The sequence below is a fragment of the Notolabrus celidotus genome, chromosome 17 (assembly GCF_009762535.1).
Source record: "Notolabrus celidotus isolate fNotCel1 chromosome 17, fNotCel1.pri, whole genome shotgun sequence".
Taxonomy (NCBI): Eukaryota; Metazoa; Chordata; class Actinopteri; order Labriformes; family Labridae; genus Notolabrus; species Notolabrus celidotus.
This window is the reverse complement of record NC_048288.1, coordinates 8,117,797-8,141,732: the sequence shown is the minus strand read 5'-3', so window position 1 is coordinate 8,141,732 and position 23,936 is coordinate 8,117,797. Positions and strand designations below refer to the sequence as shown.

Sequence of the window (23,936 nt, the reverse complement as noted above, 5' to 3'; positions counted from 1 at the left end):
ATAACATGGATGAGGAGAGGAGGAGGAGAATTCTTGTTCCAGTAATTGCAGTGGGAAAACCTCGATCATGACTCCAGCTGTCCGGTGATCCTGCTCCTGTTGATTCCGAAAACATAACCGGTGGGTGTTGAAGGACGAGAGAGCACAGAGCGGATCGGAGACTGATCAGACACGGATCTGGTGGAAGTCCCGTGTTAGACGCTCTACTGTCCCTGCTGAAGGAACAAAACTACGGCAGCGATCAGAGCTCACACGTCTTTGAGGGAACATTTCCATCCATCCATCCATTTTTTTCCGCTTATCCGGGGTTGGGTCGTGGAGGTAGCAGTCTAAGCAAATTGACCCAGACATCCCTCTCCCCAGCAACACTTTCCACCTCCTCCAGGGGAATCCCAAGGCAATCCCAGACCAGGCGGGAGATACTGTATATCCCTCCACCGAGTTCTGGGTCTACCCTGGGGCCTTACCCCAGTTGGACATGCCCGGAAGATTGAAGCCTGGAACATTTCATTAATGGTAAGTTGAAGTATTGTAATTCATGTATGTTTAATCCATGTCGTACTCGTTCTGACACTTGAAAATGTTTAAAAAGAGTACTTAAATTAGTTAAAAACCTCTTTCAAGAGGAAGGTCTTTAAGTGTTTTTTAAAAGCATCACCAGTCTGTGGGGTCCTAAGTGGTCTTAGGTAAGGTGAGGAGAAGGTTAATATTTAGTGTTGAGGCTTGACTGAACTTATGGATGGGAGAGATGGCTTTACCCATCTGCATGAATGATATCATCCTTCTTTGCTCTGATGATGAAGAACTTCTCATCTGTCACCTCTCGAACTGCAGCATTATTGACCTGACTGGATTGGGAATACATTTAGCTGTCCATACTTTTATAGGCTTTCATCCTGGCAGTGGTGTAAAGAGAAGGATCCTTGTTAGACATGAAGTTTGTGCAAGAACACTGTTTAAAGGTTGTGAGTAGGGATGGGCATTTCAAGCCATAATACTATTCAATAATCCCTGGTATTTATTCAGTGATTATTCATAAACGAGCTCTCTGACAGCAGGTTTGAAACGTTGACTAACACGACACTTGTTTCGCTGCAGGTGTAGGCAGTACAAGTTAACACTCCACGGCACACCAGTCCCGTTAACGGTCCGTTTGTGTGGAAGTCGCATTAAACAGCACCGGTACGAGGTGCTGCAAGTAGCGGCACTTGCAGCATCTGTCTAGACCTTTATGTTAGTGTTTCTGTGACGCAGCAGCGTACAGTGTACGTTTTAATTTTTACGGCCACGTTCAGTCTCAGCAATTTTCTCCGCTTCTGAATCTCACAGCACTACATATGCATTTCCAGCAACTTTCGCGAATGTTTTTCTTCTTTTGCTATTTAATGAAGTAACCATTGTTCTCCTGTTAGCTACTTAATGAGGTTAGCAAAACAGCTTAAAGACGCTCTATAGCTACCGTCTGGCGGGAATACCATTTTACAACCAGGCAAGTGAAAATAATGAAAATGTGTACTACTATGAGATAATGTTCACATTAACTCTTCGATTTTTAATAAGTGAATCAATATTCAAGCATTAGAGAATCATGTCCAATCGATAATGCCCAAAACTTAAAGTTTCTCTTCATGTCTCTGTTTTTCTGTGGCTGTCAGGTGATAGAAATATAAATACGCCTCATTCTGAAGAGATGAACAATCAACAATCCTGTGCTGCAATGTTCAACAGAGGCTGTCATTTAACTTTTTTGCCCTTCAACAGGCGTCCACACTCGTCACGTGACTGAAAACTATGAATTCTTTGCTCTGTAATCTTGGAGGAGAAGCATAAATGGGAAGAAATTATGAAATTAGTTAATTTTGTGAGTCAACATTCAGAGAATTAGTTAACTTATCAACAAAACCTCCTCCGTTCTGTGGTTTGTCTTATTTTAATTTTATCCAAGATCAGCTAACTACACTCCTCTGCAAACTCTCACGAAACATCCCATCACGCTGAGACACCATAAACACAAGCATGTCTGAGCTGAAGTGTGGTTTGCTTTTGCTGACAAGGCAACACAAACCAGTTACATGATGTAAAATACAGTCGCTCACGTTCCCCCACTTCCTTGTGAGCGCTCGACTGGTCGGACCACCAAAGAAGAAGAGCAGCATCACTTAACAGAACAAACTTTGCTTTGACTCGTGTGTGCTCTAAAGAGATGAGTTGATGGTAATAGTGTAGTGTGAACCCTGGAGGAAGTTATACAACAGTCTGTCTGCTGCTGCTGAGATCAAACTCAAGTAAGAGATCTGTGATATTTCTGTTTTCTCCATCACTCTTCCAGTGACACGTCCAACCACAGGATGGTGATGCTGATTGGGATGTGGAGCGAGTTCAAAATGTGGGTAAAACTTCAGAGTCTGTTTCCTCCCTGTCTTCCAAACACCTGGCTGTACGCTAGAACTGCAAAATGAATATGCTGTTTGCAGAGAATGGTTGATCATGTGTTCCTTCATACAAAAACAAAAGAGTGTTTCATGCATCTGCATCCTGGGTCGCAATGCACCGAGGATGCTCCCAGGATCATGAGACCATTTAAAGGGTATCTGTTATCAGCTCAGGAGGAATTTCACAGAAGAATTGGAGGTCCAGTATATTTCATATGGGAATACAGAGGATGAATCTGATGAAGCAGGGGACGTGAAGCAGCAACAATGCTGGGAAATGTGAAAGAGGTTTGGTCTGACGCATTGCGGTATTTCCTCTTGATAACTAGGAACTGTTGAGCACTGGTTCTTCAGAGCTACATGAAGGTGAGACCAATCACTGGGAGTACTACAGCAAAAGAGCGATTCATCATGGTTCAATGGCAGACATTTGAATTTGGAACCTAAAAGACAGAGGAAATCAAAAGCAAATTGGGATGTATTTCGATTTAAAGCCACGTTTTGATGGAACAGTAGCTTCTGTTATTGCACTTCTGTTTCCAATACTTGATTCCGATTGGTCTAAACCTCATCATGGCAGTGATTAATTCTCAATACCAAATGTGACGTCAGGAACAACCTGATCAGACACATCCTATTGAATCAATCCACATAAAGGTGGCCAGCAGAAGGAGAAGAAGAAGAAAAGGTGGCCAGTAGGAGTAGGAGTAGGAGTAGGAGTAGGAGTAGGAGTAGGAGTAGGAGTAGGAGTAGGAGTAGGAGTAGGAGTAGGAGTAGGAGTAGGAGTAGGAGTAGGAGTAGGAGTAGGAGAAGAAGAAGAAGAAGAAGAAGAAGAAGAAGAAGAAGAAGAAGAAGAAGAAGAAGAAGAAGAAGAAGAGAAGAAGAAGAAGAAGAAGAAGAAGAAGAAGAAGAAGAAGAAGAAGAAGAAGAAGAAGAAGAAGAAGAAGAAGAAGAAGAAGAAGGAGAAGAAGAAGAAGAAGAAGAAGAAGAAGAAGAAGAAGAAGAAGAAGAAGAAGAAGAAGAAGAAGAAGAAGAAGAAGAAGAAGAAGAAGAAGAAGAAGAAGAAGAAGAAGAAGAAGAAGAAGAAGAAGAAGAAGAAGAAGAAGAAGAAGAAGAAGAAGAAGAAGAAGAAGAAGAAGAAGAAGAAGAAGAAGAAGAAGAAGAAGAAGAAGAAGAAGAAGAAGAAGAAGAAGAAGAAGAAGAAATCCATCCTCTTTCGCCAACGTATTCTTCACATAAACAATGAAGCAACTTTGTTTCTTTATTCTGCTCACAATGCGCTTTATGCCGCTTCCCGTCTTTGTTGTATCAGTCGGTCTGCTTTGCTTTCACACCTCAAACCATTCACAACAGAGTTCACTTTTAAGCCAACCTTGAAACCTGTTTTCAAGCAGACTAGAGTTTGAATGAGTTTTCACACCACTCCAAACGTACCGGACTATCAGGGTTTGTTTACCGCAGACCAAATAGCTCTGGTGTGAATGCCATGTATGTCTGCACAGATGAAGGCAGTGTTTTAGGCTTCAGATCTCACAAAGAGCAGAAATAAAAGGTACAGTCATTGCCTGGAACACAGCAGCAAGCCGTCATCCCTTTGATAAAGATGGCCGGCAAGTAGTTACGACAAATTTCTTGTTAACAATACAAGTAAGTGGTGTTTGTTCAAACATGCAGATAAGAGTTCCCGCTAATGAGCATGGTTCCACATGTAACTCACTGAACTGAGCCAGATAAAGAGCAGATTTAAATAAAGGTATCTCTACTCATGTAACCTGCGTCTTTCTTTGTGCTCTCAACTCGTTTTTTATGTTCGATACATCAAGGCACAAAGAGAAGAGGAGGACACACAGGGATACACAAACACCAAGCTCCACTCAAAGTGGAGGAGATGAAAGGAGAGACCAGACTTCTGTGTCACCGAGTCTGTTGAGCACAAATCATTCCAAGCATTTGTTTATGTTGGAGCTGTACTCCACTCCTCCACCCCCAGGCTGCACAATAAAACACGGCTTTATGCGTTTACACCCATTTGTACAATTTTGGACCGATTATGCTTTGTTCTGGCACGTCGCCTGATGTAATTTATGAATTATCAGAGAGAATGCATCTGATTTACGAACACATGTAGTGAAGTCAAAAAAACATAATGTAATAAAAGAGTTATTCCCCCGAAGTCTCTACCTTGTGAGCTTTGGCACTAATCTTTTATTATTGGACAGCAGTGATGATGGGATTGATAAGAAAAAGAATATCTGTGTTGTGCCTGAGTGGATGAAAGAGCACAGAGTGTCCTGTTAAAGCTGTTTGTGGTTTAAAGCCCAACAGGCTGGTTATAAAATCATACAAATATTTATTCGAGAACAAACAAACAAATAAATAAGACGACTGCATGTGAAGCGGACCTTAGGGCAGATCTGATTCATGAGAGGAAATGTTTCTCTATCCTTTTCAGTGGGACCGGTTGGTCCAATCAGAGACGCAGATGACAGAGTATACCTGTACCTGCGTGTCTGAGAATGTGTGTGTGTGCTCTTTGTGTCCGTGCTGCAGCTTTCTCTGTCTGGTATTACTCTGAGAACCTGCAGGCATGAGAAGGGTATTCATCTTTCAAGGACAAGTATCTTTCCATGGAAACTACTTCTTTGTATCATTTTCACGAGCATGCAAATCAACACACACAAGCACACACACAGGAGTTCCTGCGGTGTGTGTTAGGTTTTCAGTAATTATACAAGGACACTGCCAAGTCAAGGAGCAGAGCTAAGAGCAAAACACAGCAAAGTTGTTGAGATCTGTTCTCGATGCCTGTTGTGGGTTCTGCTTTTCATGTCAAACATAGATATTCTGAAAAGGAGAATGATGATTTACACGACTAAGTTCAGCCCAAACACATCAAAAAGTCTTTTGCTTTAAGCGTCTCTTGCAGAGGACGGTCAAAGAGCTGGTGTGTGGCCTAAAATAAGAGCAGAGAAACAATTCTCCTTTCTGCAGTCGCATAACGTTTTATGAGAGACGTGTTTGGAGTTTGATTTATATGTCTTTGTACCTCCCCTGCCTGCTTGTGTCACTTTTGGATTCCTAATAGTTGTCCATCTCTAAGTGGGAGGTCAGAGTTGAGCATGTGTATAGAGCAGTGCTTCCCAAACTGTGGGGCGCTCCCAAAACAATACACCCAATTCTGCATTGCTTACTAGGCCAACTATGTGTATATGTGATAGAAGTGAAGTGGCAGGTGAACATAGTAGCGTATCTCGATTGGACCCCCCTCCTCTCTGTGTTACCCTGTGACTTCAGAGCAGAGCCACTCGCAACAAGCAGCTGCAGCTGAAGCTCGCAATGCAGGGAATTTCATCTCTGCTGCAACGGCTCTACCTGCTTGAAAGTGTGTTTAAACTGACATATGTGAGTGTTTTAAAAGAGTCTTGAGTGGTCAGAAATACGAGAAAAGTGCCTTATGTGTACAAGAATTAACATATGGTGACATGAATGCGCTCCTCTGGTGCCGGAGAGGAGGAGGAAAAAGATGAAGTGTTGTAGAGGAAAGGTTTTCAGGTGAGGGACTGAAAATGTAAATGAGAGCATGACTGTAAAGTTTGACAGAGTTTGCAGGTAGTCCTGGTCTGTGTTGAGGCTGAAATCCTCAAAGACTTTAGAAGTTTGAGGACGTGTCGGTGTTGCATTAGCAGCCGCCATTCTATCCTGCTTTTTTTTTTTTTTCCCAAGTTATATTTTTGGGCCTTTTTGTCTTTATGATAGGACAGCTGAAGAGAGATAGGATATGTGGGGAGTAGAGAGGGGGGAAGACATGCAGTACATTGAAGCCGTCTGGAGTCGAACCAGCAACCTCTGCAACGAGGACTGTAGCCTCTGTATATAGGGCACTGAGACCGCTAGGCCACCAGCGCCCCCAACTTTCTGCTGTTTTATGCACGGCAGGTAGCTTACTGTGTCTTATCAGCTTTCCTCTAAAGCTGCTGCCATGTGGGGCAGGAAATGAGTAAGGAGTAATACAGCTGAAATTAAACAAAAGCAAGATCCAGAAGAGGATGCAAACTCTCTGTGTGTAAAGTGGGTCAGAAATCCATTTGGTTTCAAAAGCCACACCTTACATGTTCACACGAGGTCATGTTTTAAAGAGCAGGTGCCTTATGTATACACTGCTGTTGAAGTAAAATTCCAGGCTGGCAAATACAGCAGTAGAGCAGGTACAGAATATTTCCTGGTGCACATGATCCAAACTGTTTCCTGCAGAGAAAGCAGCAGCTGTCAGACCAGTATCTGAGCATCATCACAGGAGGAAATGTCACAGAGCAAAGCACCCTCAGTCATTCAACCCACTACTCCTCCAGCTGACTAAATGTGTCGGTCATAACCAAATGAGGGTTGGGCGGAGGTGGGCGGCCTCTGACTGTTCTCTTTGGCTCTAACAGGGAAAGTCCTCTCTGAAAATTCCAGCTCTGACAGAATGCAGGATGCACGCACCCCCGCCCCCCCCTGGGACCAGAGCAGCAGGAGGAAAGCTGGGAGCGTCATGGGCAGACTGGAAGAGCCTGCTGTGAGTCTCTAAATAAGGTGTTCCACTGATAACAGGGGAATCTGGGATCGTCTGTGAAAACAGCTTGATGTCACCAGATTTCCTAATGATTCAGTGTTTACTTGATTCATTGATAAGTTGTGTGAATCATGTGGGCAGAAATTCCCTTCTCTGTTTCAGTAAATCCACTAACAGTCTGCTTTCAACACAGTTCCACAACACTTTAATCATATGAAGGTTGTTTTAACGCAGACGAAACAAAAGTCATGCTGTTTTCAATTAAAAACATCAGCCATTGAACCTGCCTTTAATCTCCACCTCTAAGGGTGCACGGATCAAGTGTGCATCTTGATATTCTAATCCATGAACCCCACTGTTAGGCCTCATCTTTAACAGTTGGTCAAAATAATTTTAGAATCAAATCTTGTTTTTACTCAATTCTAAAAGAGGCCATCTGCTGCTCGATGTATGCCTCTCATTAAAGCTTCAAAGCTCTGGACACTGTATCACTAAGCATTTAAGATCATCACTACTTTTAACGCCCTCACTCTTCACTGTCCACTGCAGTCCGAAGCAGGACTGCCGGACAGCTGGAGTTGTGTGACCGAGGTTCTCCCTCGGTAATCACTGAATCAAGGATTCTCCTCCTCCTCTCCTCATCCATGTTGTCTTTATGGTCCTCTGAAAACCTCTGACCTGTTGAATCCAGGCCTGGCTCAGTCGTTTTATTCTGAAAATTAACCAGGTTTTTATTTTGTTTTGGTGCCTGACTTCCTGTCCCGCTCCAGTTGCTCTGTTAAGATTGATGCGTCTTGCTCCAGCATCCATGAAATAGAAGTCTTGCATTTCTGATCCGTTGCGTTCCGACCTGCCGGATCAGAGACGCAGCCGGAACGCAACGGAGCTGATCCAGTGGAAGTTAACACATTGATGAGAGTAGAAACCCATCAGATCGGATCGGAGACGCACCAGACACAGTTGGATGGTCTGCCTTGTAAAATCGTAGATGAAGACACAGGCAAAGTCTCATAATAAAACTATTTTAGGTCTGCTACCTCCTTCCCTGCTGTAGGAAACATCTGACAGAAGAGTTAAGGAACTTAAAATCTTCAGTGCCACAAACCTTTCTTACTTCCTGTTCCAAATATCAGAACTGAGCAGAGATAAAAATGGGGGCGAGATGGGGAGTGGCGTTCGAGGAGGTCGGTCAGGTATGGGGTATGGGGTATGGGGTATGGGGGGAGGTTATTGAGGGCTGTAAGTAGGATCTTGAAGTTGATTTGGGGCTGTATGGGGGAGCCAGTGGAGGTGCTGGAGGATGGGTGTGATGTGAACTCTGGAGCGGAAGTGGGTGAGTAAGCAGGCAGCTGAGTTCTGGATATATTGGAGTTTTTTGGAGGTCAGTGGAGAGAAGGCCGTAAAGGATGCTGATGTCCAGTCTGGAGGTTATGAAGGCGTGGATGAGTGTTTCGGCAGCAGAAGTGGAGAGCGAGGAGTTTTTATTGTCATGCATCATGTATTATGTTTGCGTGTACAGATGCTTATTCTCACAAACTTTGTTGACACTTCTGCTGCCTGCCTTGGCCGGGATCCTCTTCATAAAGAGATTTTTAATCCCTACAAGTTTCTCCTTGTTCATTAAAGGTTACATTAAGTGTTGAATAAGTTGAAATCCTGAATCATTGAGGCGTGTTTTTAGTGTCTGAGAAAGCCGGCTGACGTGCTTCTGACTGCAGGATAACAGAGACTCAGCGCAGATTTAAAAGTAGACTTGGATGGTAAGAAATTATGCACAGACCCTTCACCATAAATAAGATTCATTAAGACACTGATAAATGCTCATTTCATATTAACGCTATAGCTCCTCATCAGGGCACTTTCTGAATGAATCAATACTGGTCTTGGAGGTGATTAGAGCGCTGATGGATCAGAGCCAGGCTGCCCTTTTAATGGGCGGATTCTCCATCAACATGACTCCGGATCACTCTTATTCATCATAATAGGTAAGGACACGGGCATATGGAAACCTTCGTTTCCCTGCAGCGTCATTAAGGTGACTGATGGTGGAGATGGCCTGTCACTCCGCCACATCGTCTGTCGTCTGATGAAGAGAATTCATATTCAGAAGGTCTCGCTTTCATTAATCCGGGGCTCGACTTCAGTGAAAGAAAGACACCTGGTGAACACATAAGTGACCTTGGGATGAAATACACTCGGAGGTCTTTTCTGTTTCAGATGCACATACGTCCCCTCACCCCGCGCTCTGTGGCCAAAGTGGCGTACGAAAACAAACAGGCCATAAGGAAGAGATACACCCCGTCTCTTTAGAAGCTCATCACTGTGACGTATGACATTGACAGACAGATGCTGGGAAACACATTTTCTCCTCTAGCATGCAGACATTTGTCTTTCCCCCCTGTTTGTTCCTGCATGGATCAGATAGGAGAAGATGTGAGCCAGATGCTAGACCGTCTGCTGACTTGACTCAGTTACCCAACACACTAACTGAATCACCGGCTTCTCCTGGCAAGATGCTCACATCTTAAAAATAAGTCCCACACGTTTGGCATCAGAATACCTGACTGCAAGACTTTCAAGGGCCAGAGTTGAAGGAAGACGCACAGCAGACTTTGATGTCTTTGAAACCCTCGTCTTTGTTTGCTGCACATGTAGAGCTCACAGATCCATACCCTTTAAACCTTTGTGTAATACCAACAATTCCCTCTTCGCCTGTTACAAAATGGGTGCTCGAATACCTCAGTCAGCGGTTGAGGGTTTTAAAAGTGAGGAAACACTGCCACCTGGAGGCCACTCTCCATCTTTTGAAAATGATGCATTTTCACCCAACGTGGATAAATGCTCTTTATTCAGTTAATCATGTGTCCTCTCAGTTTCTGTAAACTGAGAGGACACATGATACAAATATGTCACCTCGCTCTGTGGTTTAAAATATATCATAATATTGAAACACATGTCAGAGTATAAACTACTTTAAAACAAATATGTATATAAAGATGATGTTTTAGTAAAACTGTGCCCAACTTTAAGCCTTCTATCTGCAACAACTTTAACGCTGTGCCTCTAAAACAGACTTCATGTTAGGTAAGTGGACTCACTCACAGCCTTCAGTCACATTCTTTCACTGAGGGAGGCCCAATCATTAATTGCACCTCTGTGGCATTTTTATGGAGTTTTGGAAATGGCTGGATGACTCCAGTAAGTAAAAAAACGGAGGGAAGAAAGAGCGTTGACGGAGACTGAGCTGCGGAGGGACCCCATGAGGGCACCACGTTCATCAGTTTAGAAAACATGTGGAGCGGAGGACCACGTCTGACACACATCTGAGCCAGAGGGATCAAAGAAACGAAGCAGTCTGAGGCCATCAAAGATAAATCAACACCACGTCCTCAAAGAATCTCAAAGAAGTACTTTCTCTCTGCATTTGAGCTTCTTCTACTCTCAACACGACGACTGAGTGTAAGACGCTCTAAACTGAGCTTTCACAAAGTGGATGAATCATCGTGTGAGTGGAAGCAGCGCTGCAGTGGATGGGAGATTGTGAGGAGAGAATATGACTTCAAGTACTTTAAAGAAGAATAAACAGCTGGAGTTGGTTATCTGTTGTAGAAACACTTTGGGTTACATAAATTGACAAACCTTTTATATTATCATTGCATGTAGGACCAATAATGCTCTGACAATAAAGTGAACTCTGGTGTCTGTAGCAGCTGCAGGGTGTGGATAAGTTTGCCCAATCATCTCATGCAGACTGAGTGCAATGATTGGGTGATGTTCCTGCAAATCAAGCAGCTACCTGTGCGTATATATTTGTGCACGTTCTGCAGCTGTTTCTACCAAAGGAGCTGGATCTAACAGCTGGAAGTTGACAGAGAAAGAGAAGGCAAAGTTTTCACCTCCACTCCCGCCGACCACTTCTGCAACATGGAGCAAGAAAAGGAAGAGGATAGACTAGAGTGAACATTGGGACTGCTTTTCAGCTGTAGCGACAGCTGAGGGAGGAAAGGCGGCGCTGTGGTTGCTGCGTTTCTCATGGACAGGTGTTTTAGTTTGGGAATATTGTGAAAATCTGGGAATAAATTCCTTACCCAAAACATTCTTCACCAATGTGTTTATTGACTCCACTCACAACCTTCAAGCTAAAACTTCAACGGTTTTTAGGTGACTGTTGCTGCTGCTGTTCACTTCGAGACTTTACTTACATGCATACTTTTTTACACCTTGCACACATTGTTTGTTCACGTTTGTTCTAGTTTATGTATATATGTCTATGTGTGTGTATGTGTTCCTGTTTGTAAATGAGAACTGGTTCTCAAACATTTTTACCTGGTAAAATAAAGGTCTAATAAAAAATAATAATAAAGGTCTCTAATAACACATATGCAAAGATTTAAACTCAACTCCTGTAAGAAAATCTGTGACAGCTGCTTAAAGTTTGGGTACCTGGATTTTATTTTTTTCCAACAATAAGGTTCCAGGTTCCAGCAATATCTCAAACTCGTTCCTCCAGACCTCCTTCTTCCATCGCTTCGTGGTCCGGCTCTGATGATCAAGTGCTCATTAAAAGAGCCTTCAGTAGTGGACAGGGGTCAACATGGGCCCACTGTCTGGTCTGCATCAAACTGAGATGTTCTGACACCTTTCTATCAAAACCAACACTCACAGGTTATGGTAAGGAATTTATTCCCAGATTGGCCAAATAGGGGCTTATTTTTCCCTGACTCTATTTTAATATTTTGTTTGTTTGTTTGTTTTGTGTGAATTTGTTTAAATGTTTACACATTTTGCAAAGCCAACTTGGTAACTTGAAAACTATGTGTACTAACAAAAGCCATGTTTGTAGATTCCCCTCAAAGGTAACACAGGTAGTTTCTTCACCTGAGAATGAGACATGAGTTCTTTGGATACAGATAACAATGTAATTCGCCCTCTTTCCACCGCTAACTCCCATCAACTCAAACTCCAGCTGTTGTCTGCCAGCAGTACGTGTTTGTGTTTTTGGAGGTGTGGCTTTGGCCAGAGAGGAGGGGGTGGGCTTCAAGAAGAGTAAAAATATAGTGTTTATTAACTGGAGCGTCTGGTATGGGTAGTATGTTTGGAGTCTGAGGAGTACTGACCAGTCATGTCTCAACTGGCTTTAGTGTAAATAGCCAACAGCCAACAATCCAGATGAAAACCTAACACTCTTCTTGATGTTATCCAGAAAAGTCAATCGGCATCTCGATTTTCCACCTCTCTTTTGATCTGAACACTCAGTCGCTTCTCGAGTCTCTTGCAATGCAGCGAATGGAAAAGGAGAAGTTGGCCATCATCCCCTCTTACACCAATAAGCATTAACATTATAACCACCTCTGTAGTATCGTGTCAACCTCCCCTTTCATCAGGTCTGTGCTAAAACAGCCCTGACCTGCTTAGGCATGGACTCCTCTAGACCTCTGAAGGTGTGCTGTGGTATCTGGCACCAAGACGTTAGACGCAGATCTTTCAAGTCCTGAAAGATGTAAGCTGAGGCCTCCATGGATGGGCTTAGTTATCCAGCACATCCCACAGATGCTGGACTGGATTGGAGAATCTGGAGGCCGAGTCAACACCTCAAACTCGTTCCTCCAGGCCACCCTCTTCCATCGCTTTGTGGTCCAGTTCTGATGATTATGTGCTCATTGTTGGAGCTTTCAGCGGTGGACAGGAGTCAGCATGGACCCACTGTCTGGTCTGCATCAAACTGAGATGTTCGAACAGCATTTTATCAGAACCAGTACTCACTGTTTCAGCACTTTGAGCTCCAGGAGCTCTTCTGTTGGATTGGACCACCCGGTCCAGTTTTCACTACTCACACCCATCAGTAAGCCTTAACCTCCTCCGACCCATAGACTTTATATAAAATGGAAAATTGTACAATAGGAGAAGGCGGAGCGATGCTGTTCATTATATATACAGTCTATGCTACGACCCTGTGACCAGATCACTGGTTTTCTTTCCTTGGACTAAGACTATGTGCATGTTTAGTCCACTACACAATTTAACGTCATCACCATCACTCGTTAACCCCACAGTTACTATTCAGTCAAAAAAGTTATTCATACTTAAGTAGTGTAGACCTGAAATGGAGGCATATTTTGTGTCTGAGCTGCAGCTCTGCTTGATGATGACTTGTACTGGCTGTAAACAGACACAGCTGTCATCTCGTAGCTCTCGTACAGTTTGTCGTATTTTGATTTGGAGAACTGAGATAAAGTTGTATGAAGGATGTGTCTGGTTAACTCAACACAAGCTAAAAAACATGTGCAGTGAGGACTGAAGGATGGTGGTGCTTGCTCTGCTAACTGTACATTCAGCAAACTCATTGACATTGTTTAACTGCAGACTCTGTGATCTCGTGTTTAAACGTGTTTCATAAATTGTTCTCAACTAAAAAAAATTTAATCAAAGTTTTTTCTTGTTTTTAGATTAGTCGGCTAGTCCGAAATATTTCCATTTACATGACGAGAAAATTAGTCACTTTTGAACATCGTTAGTAAGGACCCCTGCAGGCAGGGAACGCCCATGATCTTTGGTCTAGCCCAGGTGTTCCTAAAGTGTGGGTCAGGACCCCCTGGGGGGCTGCGAGATACAAATGGGGCAGTCGTGAGATGTCTTCCAGAATGTTTTTTTTTTTTTTTAAATGATGTAAAGATAGTACATTTTACCTATTATAGTAAAAATATTGTCAAAAATAGTAGCTAAGCTTGAAATAAAACCTTGAAAATAGAAAATGTAATGAGTTCTCTACCCTTCTTTGATACCAGATGACTCCTATGTTTAGGGTTAGTGAACAGTTAATTATCAAAAGCATCAGTAGCAGCAGGCTAATTTAGGCTAATTACAGCACAGGAAACACAGACACATGCTCATAAAGGTAGGGCCAGTTTCTGCAGACCAGCTAAATGAAGCCACATTAAATCACTTTGAGGGACAGTGTGGGTCGCAAATCGTTGTCAGCTATATTTTGGGGGTTGCAGGCTGAAAAGTTTGGGAACCCCTGGTCTAGCCATCACAGTTTGGTCCTCGTGAAAGTTGCACACATTTACACTCGCCCATTTGTCCTGCTTCAAACACATCACACATCACTGCTGCTAAACATAACCTTCCCTTAAACATATCCTTCCCTTATAGGTACAAATATAATTCATTTCACCTGTCAGCGGCCATGATGTTATGGCTGACAGGTGTATACAGGAGTGAGATGACGATGACCAATGACTTCCAACACTGAGGATAAATCAACCCTCGTGTGGACATAACTTATAGGACAGCCATGACACCTCATCCTCGATGTGGCCAGCGTCCACATGTTGTAGCTTTGGGAGTGCATTGGTCAGCACTTCAGCCGGCACTGTTATATGAAGTCTGTGGAGCTCACCTTTGGTTGAACATCCCTCTGAAGTTGTAGTTTGCTCTGTAGTTGGGCATGGGCTTGGGGTCCAAAGGCCTGTAGATGGCTGGCTCCCCTCTCTTCATGGCCAGACCATTCAGCTCCACTGTGGGTGTTATACTGCCTGTGGGTCAAAGCGCACGTGAAAAATTAAACTACATTCGTGGAAGAAGTTCAATAATTTCACAAAAGCTGAGAGATGTCATAATATTTTATGAAAAGCAAAGAAAGTGTATTATTTATAAACACGAGGGTATCTGTTCCTCTCCCACCTGTCTGATACGTGGACCGTTAATCCCTCAGATCCGTACGGATGTTGCATAACCTTTCACTGGCCTTTCCTAATCCCATTAAGCGATGGCTGTGAAGTCTCTAACTACTACAATACTTCAGAGAGCAGATAAGGTGACAGACTAAGGGAATTAATTTGACCAGAAAAAAACATAAGCCTGCACTTAGTCCTTATTGAAAGCGTCTGTTCTGCTTTGTTCTACACACGGGTCATTTAAATATAATCAGGGGCTGAAGGCCGAGCCTGGAGGCTGAAAATCCACAACACTGACTCTCTGCATTAATGATGAGGAAAGAAGCTGCTGCAAGCTCCATCGTGACAGAAATACTCAGCCATTTCTCTTTCCTTCATCCTTTGACGCCTGCCATCGTCTTCATGATCATACTCACATACAAAGATCAGACTGTCATCTTTCCAAATTCATATTCATTTCAGCAGGATGGGGAACAGTTAGAGGGCGCTAAAGCAACCTCAGAGGAAAGTTTGAACTACCCACAGCAGAGTGTGACCTCCATTATTCTACAGGTGGTGCTCTTTGTGGTAACGCCAAGAATCAGCCACGTGATTGTATGGTTGCATGACACAGAGACGTCAGAGTAGAATATACCATTGATACCCAACTCACAACACTTTATTCTCATTGCACATCTCAAACCTTTATTTCTGCATGTTTGTTTGGTTTCTGATGTGATTATTTATAATCCAAATGTAAAGAATAAAACATTCAATGAACTGCTTAAAGGACGATCAGGCATGTCTGACAGCTTCATGACCAAACACCACACTAAGGTTTATCTTTGAGACATGTTTATGGAAGAGATAATGTCTGGTTAGCAGGTAGTCATGGGAAATATAATCCCGACAGTGGGGACAAGACCCCCCCGAAGGATGTCTCAAAGTTGCTCTCACCTGCACCGCTCGTTGCGAGGAATGCTGGACAGGCTCCAAGATGTAAATATCCATGTTGTTTAGCCAGCCACATTAGCATGCTAACCTAAACTAGAATTTTAGCCAGATTCTTTTGATTCTAACGGAAGCTAACGGTTTTACCTCACCTTCTATGGTGTCAACAAGCAGAAGATAAAAGTGCTGAAACTCTTTTCCGTGGATTAATTTGACACAACGTGTGATCAGTTTGCCTCTGGTGTTGCTCATGTTAGTGAAAGTTAATAACCGTTGTCAAGGGGTTTTGACCAATCAGAATCAAGCATGATTTTATACACAGCACCTCATCTGTCATTGTGAGTTCATCATGTTGTGCTGCTTTGAACTTTTTTTAAAAGGTAAGATTAATGTTTAGAATTGAAAAGTAGTTGTAGTAATGTTATTATTCCCCTCGTTCCTGTTACAACGGACTAATCATAGCTAATCTCCAATCCTCTGTCCTGATTGGTTAAGGGGCGGCCCCTACTACATCCTCCGATTGGTTATGAGTCCGGCAATATCATGACTGCACATCTGTGTTGGGGGGCTAAGAGGAAATCTGGTTGGGGGGGATAGTGTTGACATTCTAAGTCCCTCTCTCTGAACAGATCTTTACTCTGTGACTACCAACAGCAGCTTCAATACTCCAAGTTGTAACCAGACGTACTTCTATGAAAGATTCAGCTCCATAAAGACATAATAAGGATCCATTTCTCTAAGTCTCTCTTCTTTTTTCAAACGGGCATTCATTCTTTTACTTTTTATGGTTGCAGCGAGGGGGGGTTATCGTTAGGATTATAGTTATCAACACTCTTCTCGATACTACTCTCCATTATTTAGTGCAAAAGACAAAGCCCCTGAAGTTACTTTCTGCATAAAGCACATTCTGGAAATTATTTTTTATTTTAAAGTTAAGTGTTTTAATGTAACCCACAAATCTCATGATAAATTCTATTCACTACTTTAACGCCTGAGTTAAACAGGTTAAAGACTTTCCGCAGTACTAAATCAAACTCACAACCTCATAAAAAACAAATAAAAAATATGTGACTACAGATTTCAACTTCAAAAATTGTATATATTTTATGTTGATTTATGAGCTCTCAGGGTTTACCTTTTCTAACTTTTAATTATCAAAGGTATAATCAGTCTATGACTGCGTGCTCTGTGATGCGTCTCATGGCACGTCCACCCAGAGATTTCTCATTGATTTGAAGCAGAGTGAGTGCTTCTAACATGTGCCAGGTAAAGCCAGCTGCAACTTTTAACACAATTATTTTACTGTTCCAGAGGAGGAGAGAAAGTGTTCCATGTGTGATCTGGAGGAAGTTGAAAATGAAATGCACTTTTTGTTCTACTGTCCATCATATCATGATCTCAGGTGCCTTCTTTTCAACAAAATGTCAGAAAAGTGTCCAGATTTGTTTTGCATGTCTGATGAAGATAGACTTCAGTTCCTGTTTACACACAAAGTGTTCCAGTTTGCTCAGCTTGTGTTAAATGCTGTTCAGCAGCATAGGAGTACACTGCACATCTGATTTAGTTGTTGTCAAATGTCTGAAGTCTACCACTGTGCTTTTTAATTACTTTAGGTCATTGATGGCGTGCGCTGTATTGTAACTGCTCTCTTCTTATTTTCTTCTTATGTAGTTGCTCCTATTCTTTTTTGTTTTTTAGTGTCTTGTAAGTCCATACGGGCTGGGCACCTTTCCGGTGCATGACATGACGAATAATAGAATAAACTCAACTAAACTTAACTAAAATCAAAAATGAAGTGGCTAGTTCGCTATCAGTCTGCTGTTTGGCTAACAGCCAGTGTGTATGGACAGCCCTGCATGTGTTGGCCTGAAATACTGTAAGAGCATCGATTGTCCATGAGCTTTACGGTACTTTCGGTACTGACCAATCAGGTACCATTACTGTAAAATCTGCTTCTCAATACCCATCCCTAGTTGCTGCTTCCAAACTCTGTTAACTACAACAGAAACTGATGAGTCTTTGCATTCTTAGATTGAAGTGGTAAAAGCTACAGTCAAAGTTAGAGACAGCTGTTATATATCTAAGGAAGTTTGCCCCTCTATAAATCAGCCAATCCAGGCCAAGGTGGTTTTGATTGTGATACTCTCTTGGGCTAAGGTACCTGGGTTGCTGTTGATGTCCACTTTTGGGGAGCGGGGTGCTGGCCTGGGAAGGACACTCTCCTCCAGAGCTTTGGCAGCGGTGGAGTGCTGAGCCTTTTTAATGCTGGTGCCCTCTGCCTCCCACAGCTGCTCCCCAAGAGTCAGCTGCACGGTGAAGATCTGCAACAGTGACACCCAGAGGAGGGAGACATTTAGTGACGTCTGAACCACAATCCCTCATGAACTCAAAAGCACAAACACAAAAGAAGATGATATAAAGAAGCATGACCTTAACAAGCCTGTTTTTCATATTACACAGTAATCAAACACTGTACCACGTCTCCTTTCCTTACCTTAGCATGTGCAGGGCCTCTCTCGTTGAGGAGCTTGTACTGTGGTTGGAGCCTATTGAAACGGGCTAACTCATTCACCAGACACATTGGAGTTTTCTCTTTAGGGTTTGCCATGTTCTCCTGGGGCGAGCCTGCAACGATGCACAGCAGAGAACATGTTAAAGTGAACAACATGGTAAAGGTAACAGACAGTTTGATATTTATGATTTATGATTTACAATAGACGCTGAAATGTTTGAGAGCTCTGTACTCAGACGCTTCTCTGACACATCCTGTGCTGATTCAGTGTGGAGGTGACTGCTGAGGTGTAAACTGTTCATTATTCACAGGGAATAAATAAAACATAATATTAAACAAGTTACTATAATAACCAGGCTGCACTGTTAAAGCATCACTCTGTGGGCATTCTTTCCTTCATTCAGCTGTTTTCATGTTTTTATTTCTTCTGATGTTGTCGTTTTACAATCCTTTTATCGCCTTTTATTCTTTAATTCATCTTTTTATTAGTTTAGCTTTATAGATCTGCCTTTCTTATCACTTTTATTCCTCAGCATTTATTCTTGTTGACAGATCATTCTTGCCTTCCTTACTTCTCTCTGTTCACCCTGGCTGTTGAATGTGTCTGTTATCTCTCAGAGTCCCTGTCTTTGCTTCGTTTGTTAAACCACTTTGTAAACATCTGTTTTTAATAACGCTGGGATAAAAAACTATGGATTTTCCAATATTTGTCAAATTACTTTAATGATGAAATATCGAGTCATAAAATCCTGAGAATCAACTCGTCTCTCGAGACCAGCCGCTGCACGTCAAGATCTTGCCATGTAGGAGGTTAGTACTAGGGATGTCAAGTTTAAGTATTCTCCATGATCGATCTTTGGAAATGTTAACAATCAATTATTGATTAATCAATAAAAAACATTGAGTTTTTTCATATGTCAAACCAAGGCCGAATATGTTGTTTTTCCCCTAAATTATATTTTCCACAGCAACGAAACACATCTAACTGACGGTAACATGTTTAACACGCTGAATATCAACGATCAAGCTCATATAAAAAAAATATTCTCCACGGACATAGTCTTATAAAGTGAGGCTCATACAACTCAAGGCGGTTTTGCTGCAAGAAGAGAAATGAATAGAAAAGTACTACAGACTTACAGTGTTCAGTTTTCTGTGTACTCATTCTCATTGAGAAAAATGTGCGTGTACACGGTCAGGTGTCACCTGGGAGCGCAACTGGGTCATAATCAGTCCAGCTGCAGAAAAAGCTCAGACGGCTCTGATGTTGCTGGTCTGCAAACATAGCGTACTACCAATTCTAACCAGTCTGTTGGCTTTGTATCTAAAGGTGGGAAATGTTCTGTTCAACCTTCGTGTCCATGTTGATGTTGGCAGCAGTTGCGTATTGATCCTCTTTAAAAAAATGCTTGTGGAGACCTGACGCACAGCTGAGCGTCTCTGCTGTGCGCTACACCTTTAACAGCTGATTCACATCGAAACATGCTTCTACAAGACAGAACATTGGAAACTAAAAAATGTTTTTCACGTAAGCTCTAAATAATCAATTAATCGATACTCGATTAATTGTTTACATCCCTCCTTAGTACCTCAAAATAAACATGGCTGCTCTAATGAAGGCACTAATAAACCTTAAAGCTCCTGTGAGGAACTTTCTGTTTGTGTTGATTTTGGCGCCCCCTGTGGACCAAGTGGCACATCTCCCATCTTTGCTGATTTTGTTTTGTACAAGTGTAGGTAGTGTTTTCTGTCTGAAACTCTCATCCTGCTTTCTTTTAGCAGTGAAACGTATCACTCACTGTGGAAGGAGTAAGAAATGCTGTTTCTTCACTGTGCTACGAATCATTTCGTTTGTCACCTACCCCCTTAAAGCGGGTACAGGTAGGGATGTTAGCAATTAGTAGACTATCGATTAATTGATTGTTAAGAAATTACTCAAAAACACACATTTTTGTTTTCAATTTTCATGTGATCTCATATTACATTCAGCCATCAGGGAGGTGGGGTTTTTTTAAGTTTAAAGTTTCAATGTGAATCAGCTGTTAAAGGTGTTGCACACAGCAGAGACGCTCAGCTGGTGGCTGCGGCTGGCGTGGCGGCTGCGGCTGGCGGCTGCGGCTGCGGCTGCGGCTGCGGCTGGCGGCTGCGGCTGCGGCTGGCGGCTGCGGCTGCGGCTGGCGGCTGAGGTTGGCGGCTGAGGTTGGCGGCCGAGGCAGGTGGCTGCGGCTGCGCGTCAAGTATCCACGTGCGCTTTTTAAAGAGGATCAATACGCAACTGCTGCCAACAACGACACGGACACAATGACTGAGAACTTTAAACAGGACAGTTCCCCACCTTTGGATACAAAGCCAACAGACTGGTGGGAATTGCTAGTACGTTATGTTGTGTTATGTACGCAGAGCCATTTGAGTGAGATTATGCCGACAGACTGATTATAACCCGATTGCGCTCTTGGCTGATGCCTGACGGTGTACACACGCTCATGTTTCTCAATAAGACGAGTAGACAGAAAACTGGACTCTGTGAGTCTGAACTGAAGCATTTTTGTGTTCAGTTCTCTTGTCCCAGCAAAACCACATTTAGTGAACAAGCCTTCACTTTATAAGACTGTATGTCCACGGAGAATATTTTCATGAGCCTGATCGTTGATAATCAGCATTAAACATGTACCCCTATTCAATACCATCAGTTAGATGCATTTTGTTGCTGTGGAAAATATAATTAAGGGGGAAACAACATATTTGGCATTGTTTTTGACAGAAGAAAACTCAATGTTTTTTTTACTGATTTATCGATAATTGATTGTTAACATTTCCAAAGATCGATCACAGAGAATACTAAAAAATTTAATCCCTAGTTACAGGCATTAAGAATCACAATATAGAAATTGTGGATCATGTGGTTGATGCTCATGTTTGCTTTTGTAAGACGTAAAGAGACACCACTGTTCATTTCAATCGGTTTCATAACCAGTCGAAAACTCCTCATAGGAGCTTTAAAGACGGATGAGAGCTGGATAAGAGCGAGGCCAAATTCAAGATGTGCAACACGAAGGTGTTTCTGCAAATCTCTGAAACCATTTAAAGAGGCATCACCACACAGATTACTACAAGGCTTGTTCTGACTGAGCACCATGCATCAGAGTAAAATGATCAGTTAATCCTTCTCATCAGAACTCAAAGGGACTGACATGAAGGGCTTCACATTGACATCATAGATACACATGTTTTAGATAGATGGAGAGTAACATCGTCAACATCTGGCCAGTCAACAACACAGTGAATGTAAGAATGCATGATCACAGCCATAGTCCAGGAGTATTGTGTATTTTAAGGAAGACATCACATGCAGCGGCCTCGTCACATACTTTCTCAGTTTTACAGTTTGCATGAGAGTGTTTGAAAGATTAGACTGATGTCTCTGCTGTAGTGTGTTGATGATCATGTGAAACACAAAGAGCATTCATTGAGCTGCTTTGGGTTCAATTCTAGAAGTACATTTTAATAACACACCTGGTTAGAGTCCCTGTACAGTTAACAGCATTACTTCTCTGAGAGTCTCTTTCACACTGAAATAAAGTTTGTGTTGTAACTGAACTATCCCTGAAGGACATGACACAGGTGATGCGCAGCCTGGTATGAATAAAGTGATATGATCATGCTTATGATTATTGTTACCTGACGATGTGGAAGACACAGGGTCGTCCCCATATCCGACTGCAGGAGCAGGGCAGGCGGGTGTGGGGGCCGGGCCTGTGCCGTTGACGGAGGGCTGCAGACCCAGGGGTCCTGGGCTGGCCATGGCCGGCGGGGGAACTCCGGGGGAGAGGCCAGGACCAGCCAGGGGTGCTGAGGTCTGTACTTTCACTTGAGCCATGCTCTATTCCTAGAACCAGACGACAATGAAAGACTTTAAAGACACTTAGTGTAATCATCACATCACTTTGGAGAGCCTCTTTCTGGGCTAAATCCAAAGAAAGTTTCAGTCTTCATCATTAAGCATGCTTTCGTCTGGACATGTACTCTAGTAACCTGTTAGCACAAGCTTTTCCTGATTTACAGCTGTTCAGTGTCACTTGACAGACTTCTGTGGGCAAAGCCAGGAAAACAGACTTCAAACTGAGCAGCTCTAGGCCTATCTCACATTCTGATCCACTGGCAGCTAATACGCTCAGACAATGAAGCTTTATTTGAAGGAGCTTTGCTCATGTTACTGCTGCTAAGCTCCCCAGAAAAAAAAGGAGATTCCTGTGATAGCAGCCTGAAAAAGACAACAGACGCTCAATCGCATTACATCTGTGACTGAAGAGAGGTATAAACATGACGTACGTACAGGTTCATAGAAACAGCAGAGAGACAGAAAGTTACTAAACACACTGGAGTCACTCCTGCAGGGAGGATCTCAGTAAAGACAGAGCCCATGATTGTGCAAGATGATTCAAGATTCAAGATTCAAGAAAGCTTTATGGCCAAGTGAGCGCGCACACACAAGGAAATTTGACATTAGGACACAACAAGACAGTAAGGATAATAATATATAAACCTAAACACAAATCCAAACATTCTAAATAAAAATACTATCTGTACAAAGAAAGGTAAAGAAGTACTTTGAAGACATGAGCAGCATTACATTCTTCTGAAGGTTTTTCATCAGTAAAAGTGAAACTTTAGGAGCATCAAATCCAAAAATATACATTTAAGAATATAAAATCTGTATTTTATAGCATCCTGCAAAGATGGTGTCACTAATGGTTAAGATAAATATGCAGAAGAGGTCAGAGCAGAGAGTCAGGGAGAGAAAAGGCACCTTACACCTGGATATCAAACCTAATGATCAGATTTAACTCATGCAAATCCTGTCAAATGTAAATAGCCTTAATCAGCATGTCATAATGAGTAAATATGTTCTTTTCTCCATCAGTCAGAGATAAAATGTGTATATAAGCTGAGAAAACAGGTGCCAGCTTAATCCAGTGCATACAATCGAGACCATGGATGAACAAGTGTGGAAATGCATGTCCATAACAAAGCTGATATCGACTATTTCCTGATAATCTAATTCATTTTCCCTCTGATCTGTGGCCTTCACTCATTGCATGCCATCGATTCTTCACGTCTCTCTGCATCTTGTATGCCCTGGGGTTGTCGAGGTCACAATTCCTCCTGCTTTTCCCCTCATTTCTCTCTACAACATGCACTAATAAGACTCGAAACGGCAATCCGAGTGCAGGTCTGCTTTACACACACATGTACATCTGGAATAAAGAGGTGGTGTTCCGCTTGGTTTGACTGACAGACCCACAGTGGCTGTCTGCAACCCCCTAAACCTACAGAATACAGCTTCGTCCAGCTTAGCAGGAAGCTAACACTACCAACAAGAAATCGGTGCTCCCTGCAAATGTCAGCTGCTGAAAACGAATAAACAGACGTGGCAGGCATGTGTGCTGTCATGACTTAGTGTCTGTGATTTCCTCTGATGAATATACAGTCTGTAGCCTCCTCCAGCAGAGCTAGTTTAGCCGGTTAGCGCTCATCATGGCTGATCGGCCGAGCACCCCTCTTGCTAGCATCTCCGTGCCGCCCCATCCTCCACGAGAAGTCTGGAGGGTTTCAGTCCCCGGTCACAGCGTGTACACACAGCCCACAGAGGGACCAACAACCCGGAGACTACCCGACAACACAGGGACACATAATTCAGGGTATTTTTTACCTTTGTCCAGGGCCAGACCCCAGTTACACCTCCGACATTGGCAAACACTAAAGAGAACTGGATGGAAGAGGGACCGGACCACCTGATTTTTCTGGGTAAAAGGTTTAAATGTGTCCCATTTTGA

At 42.8% G+C, this 23,936-nt stretch overlaps 1 protein-coding gene across 1 annotated transcript in view; it reads right to left on the bottom strand.

The window, feature by feature from the left end:
• stau2 (staufen double-stranded RNA binding protein 2) overlaps positions 1-23,936 on the bottom strand; it is a 135,403-nt gene extending 111,467 nt beyond the window's left edge. The window contains exons 1-5 of the mRNA XM_034706321.1: positions 23,813-23,936; positions 21,781-21,988; positions 18,085-18,215; positions 17,752-17,911; positions 14,384-14,519 (exon numbers count right to left, since the gene is read on the bottom strand). Coding sequence (XP_034562212.1) covers positions 14,384-14,519; positions 17,752-17,911; positions 18,085-18,215; positions 21,781-21,979 — 626 coding nt within the window. The 5' untranslated portion in view covers positions 21,980-21,988; positions 23,813-23,936. The remainder of the gene's footprint in view (positions 1-14,383; positions 14,520-17,751; positions 17,912-18,084; positions 18,216-21,780; positions 21,989-23,812) is intronic.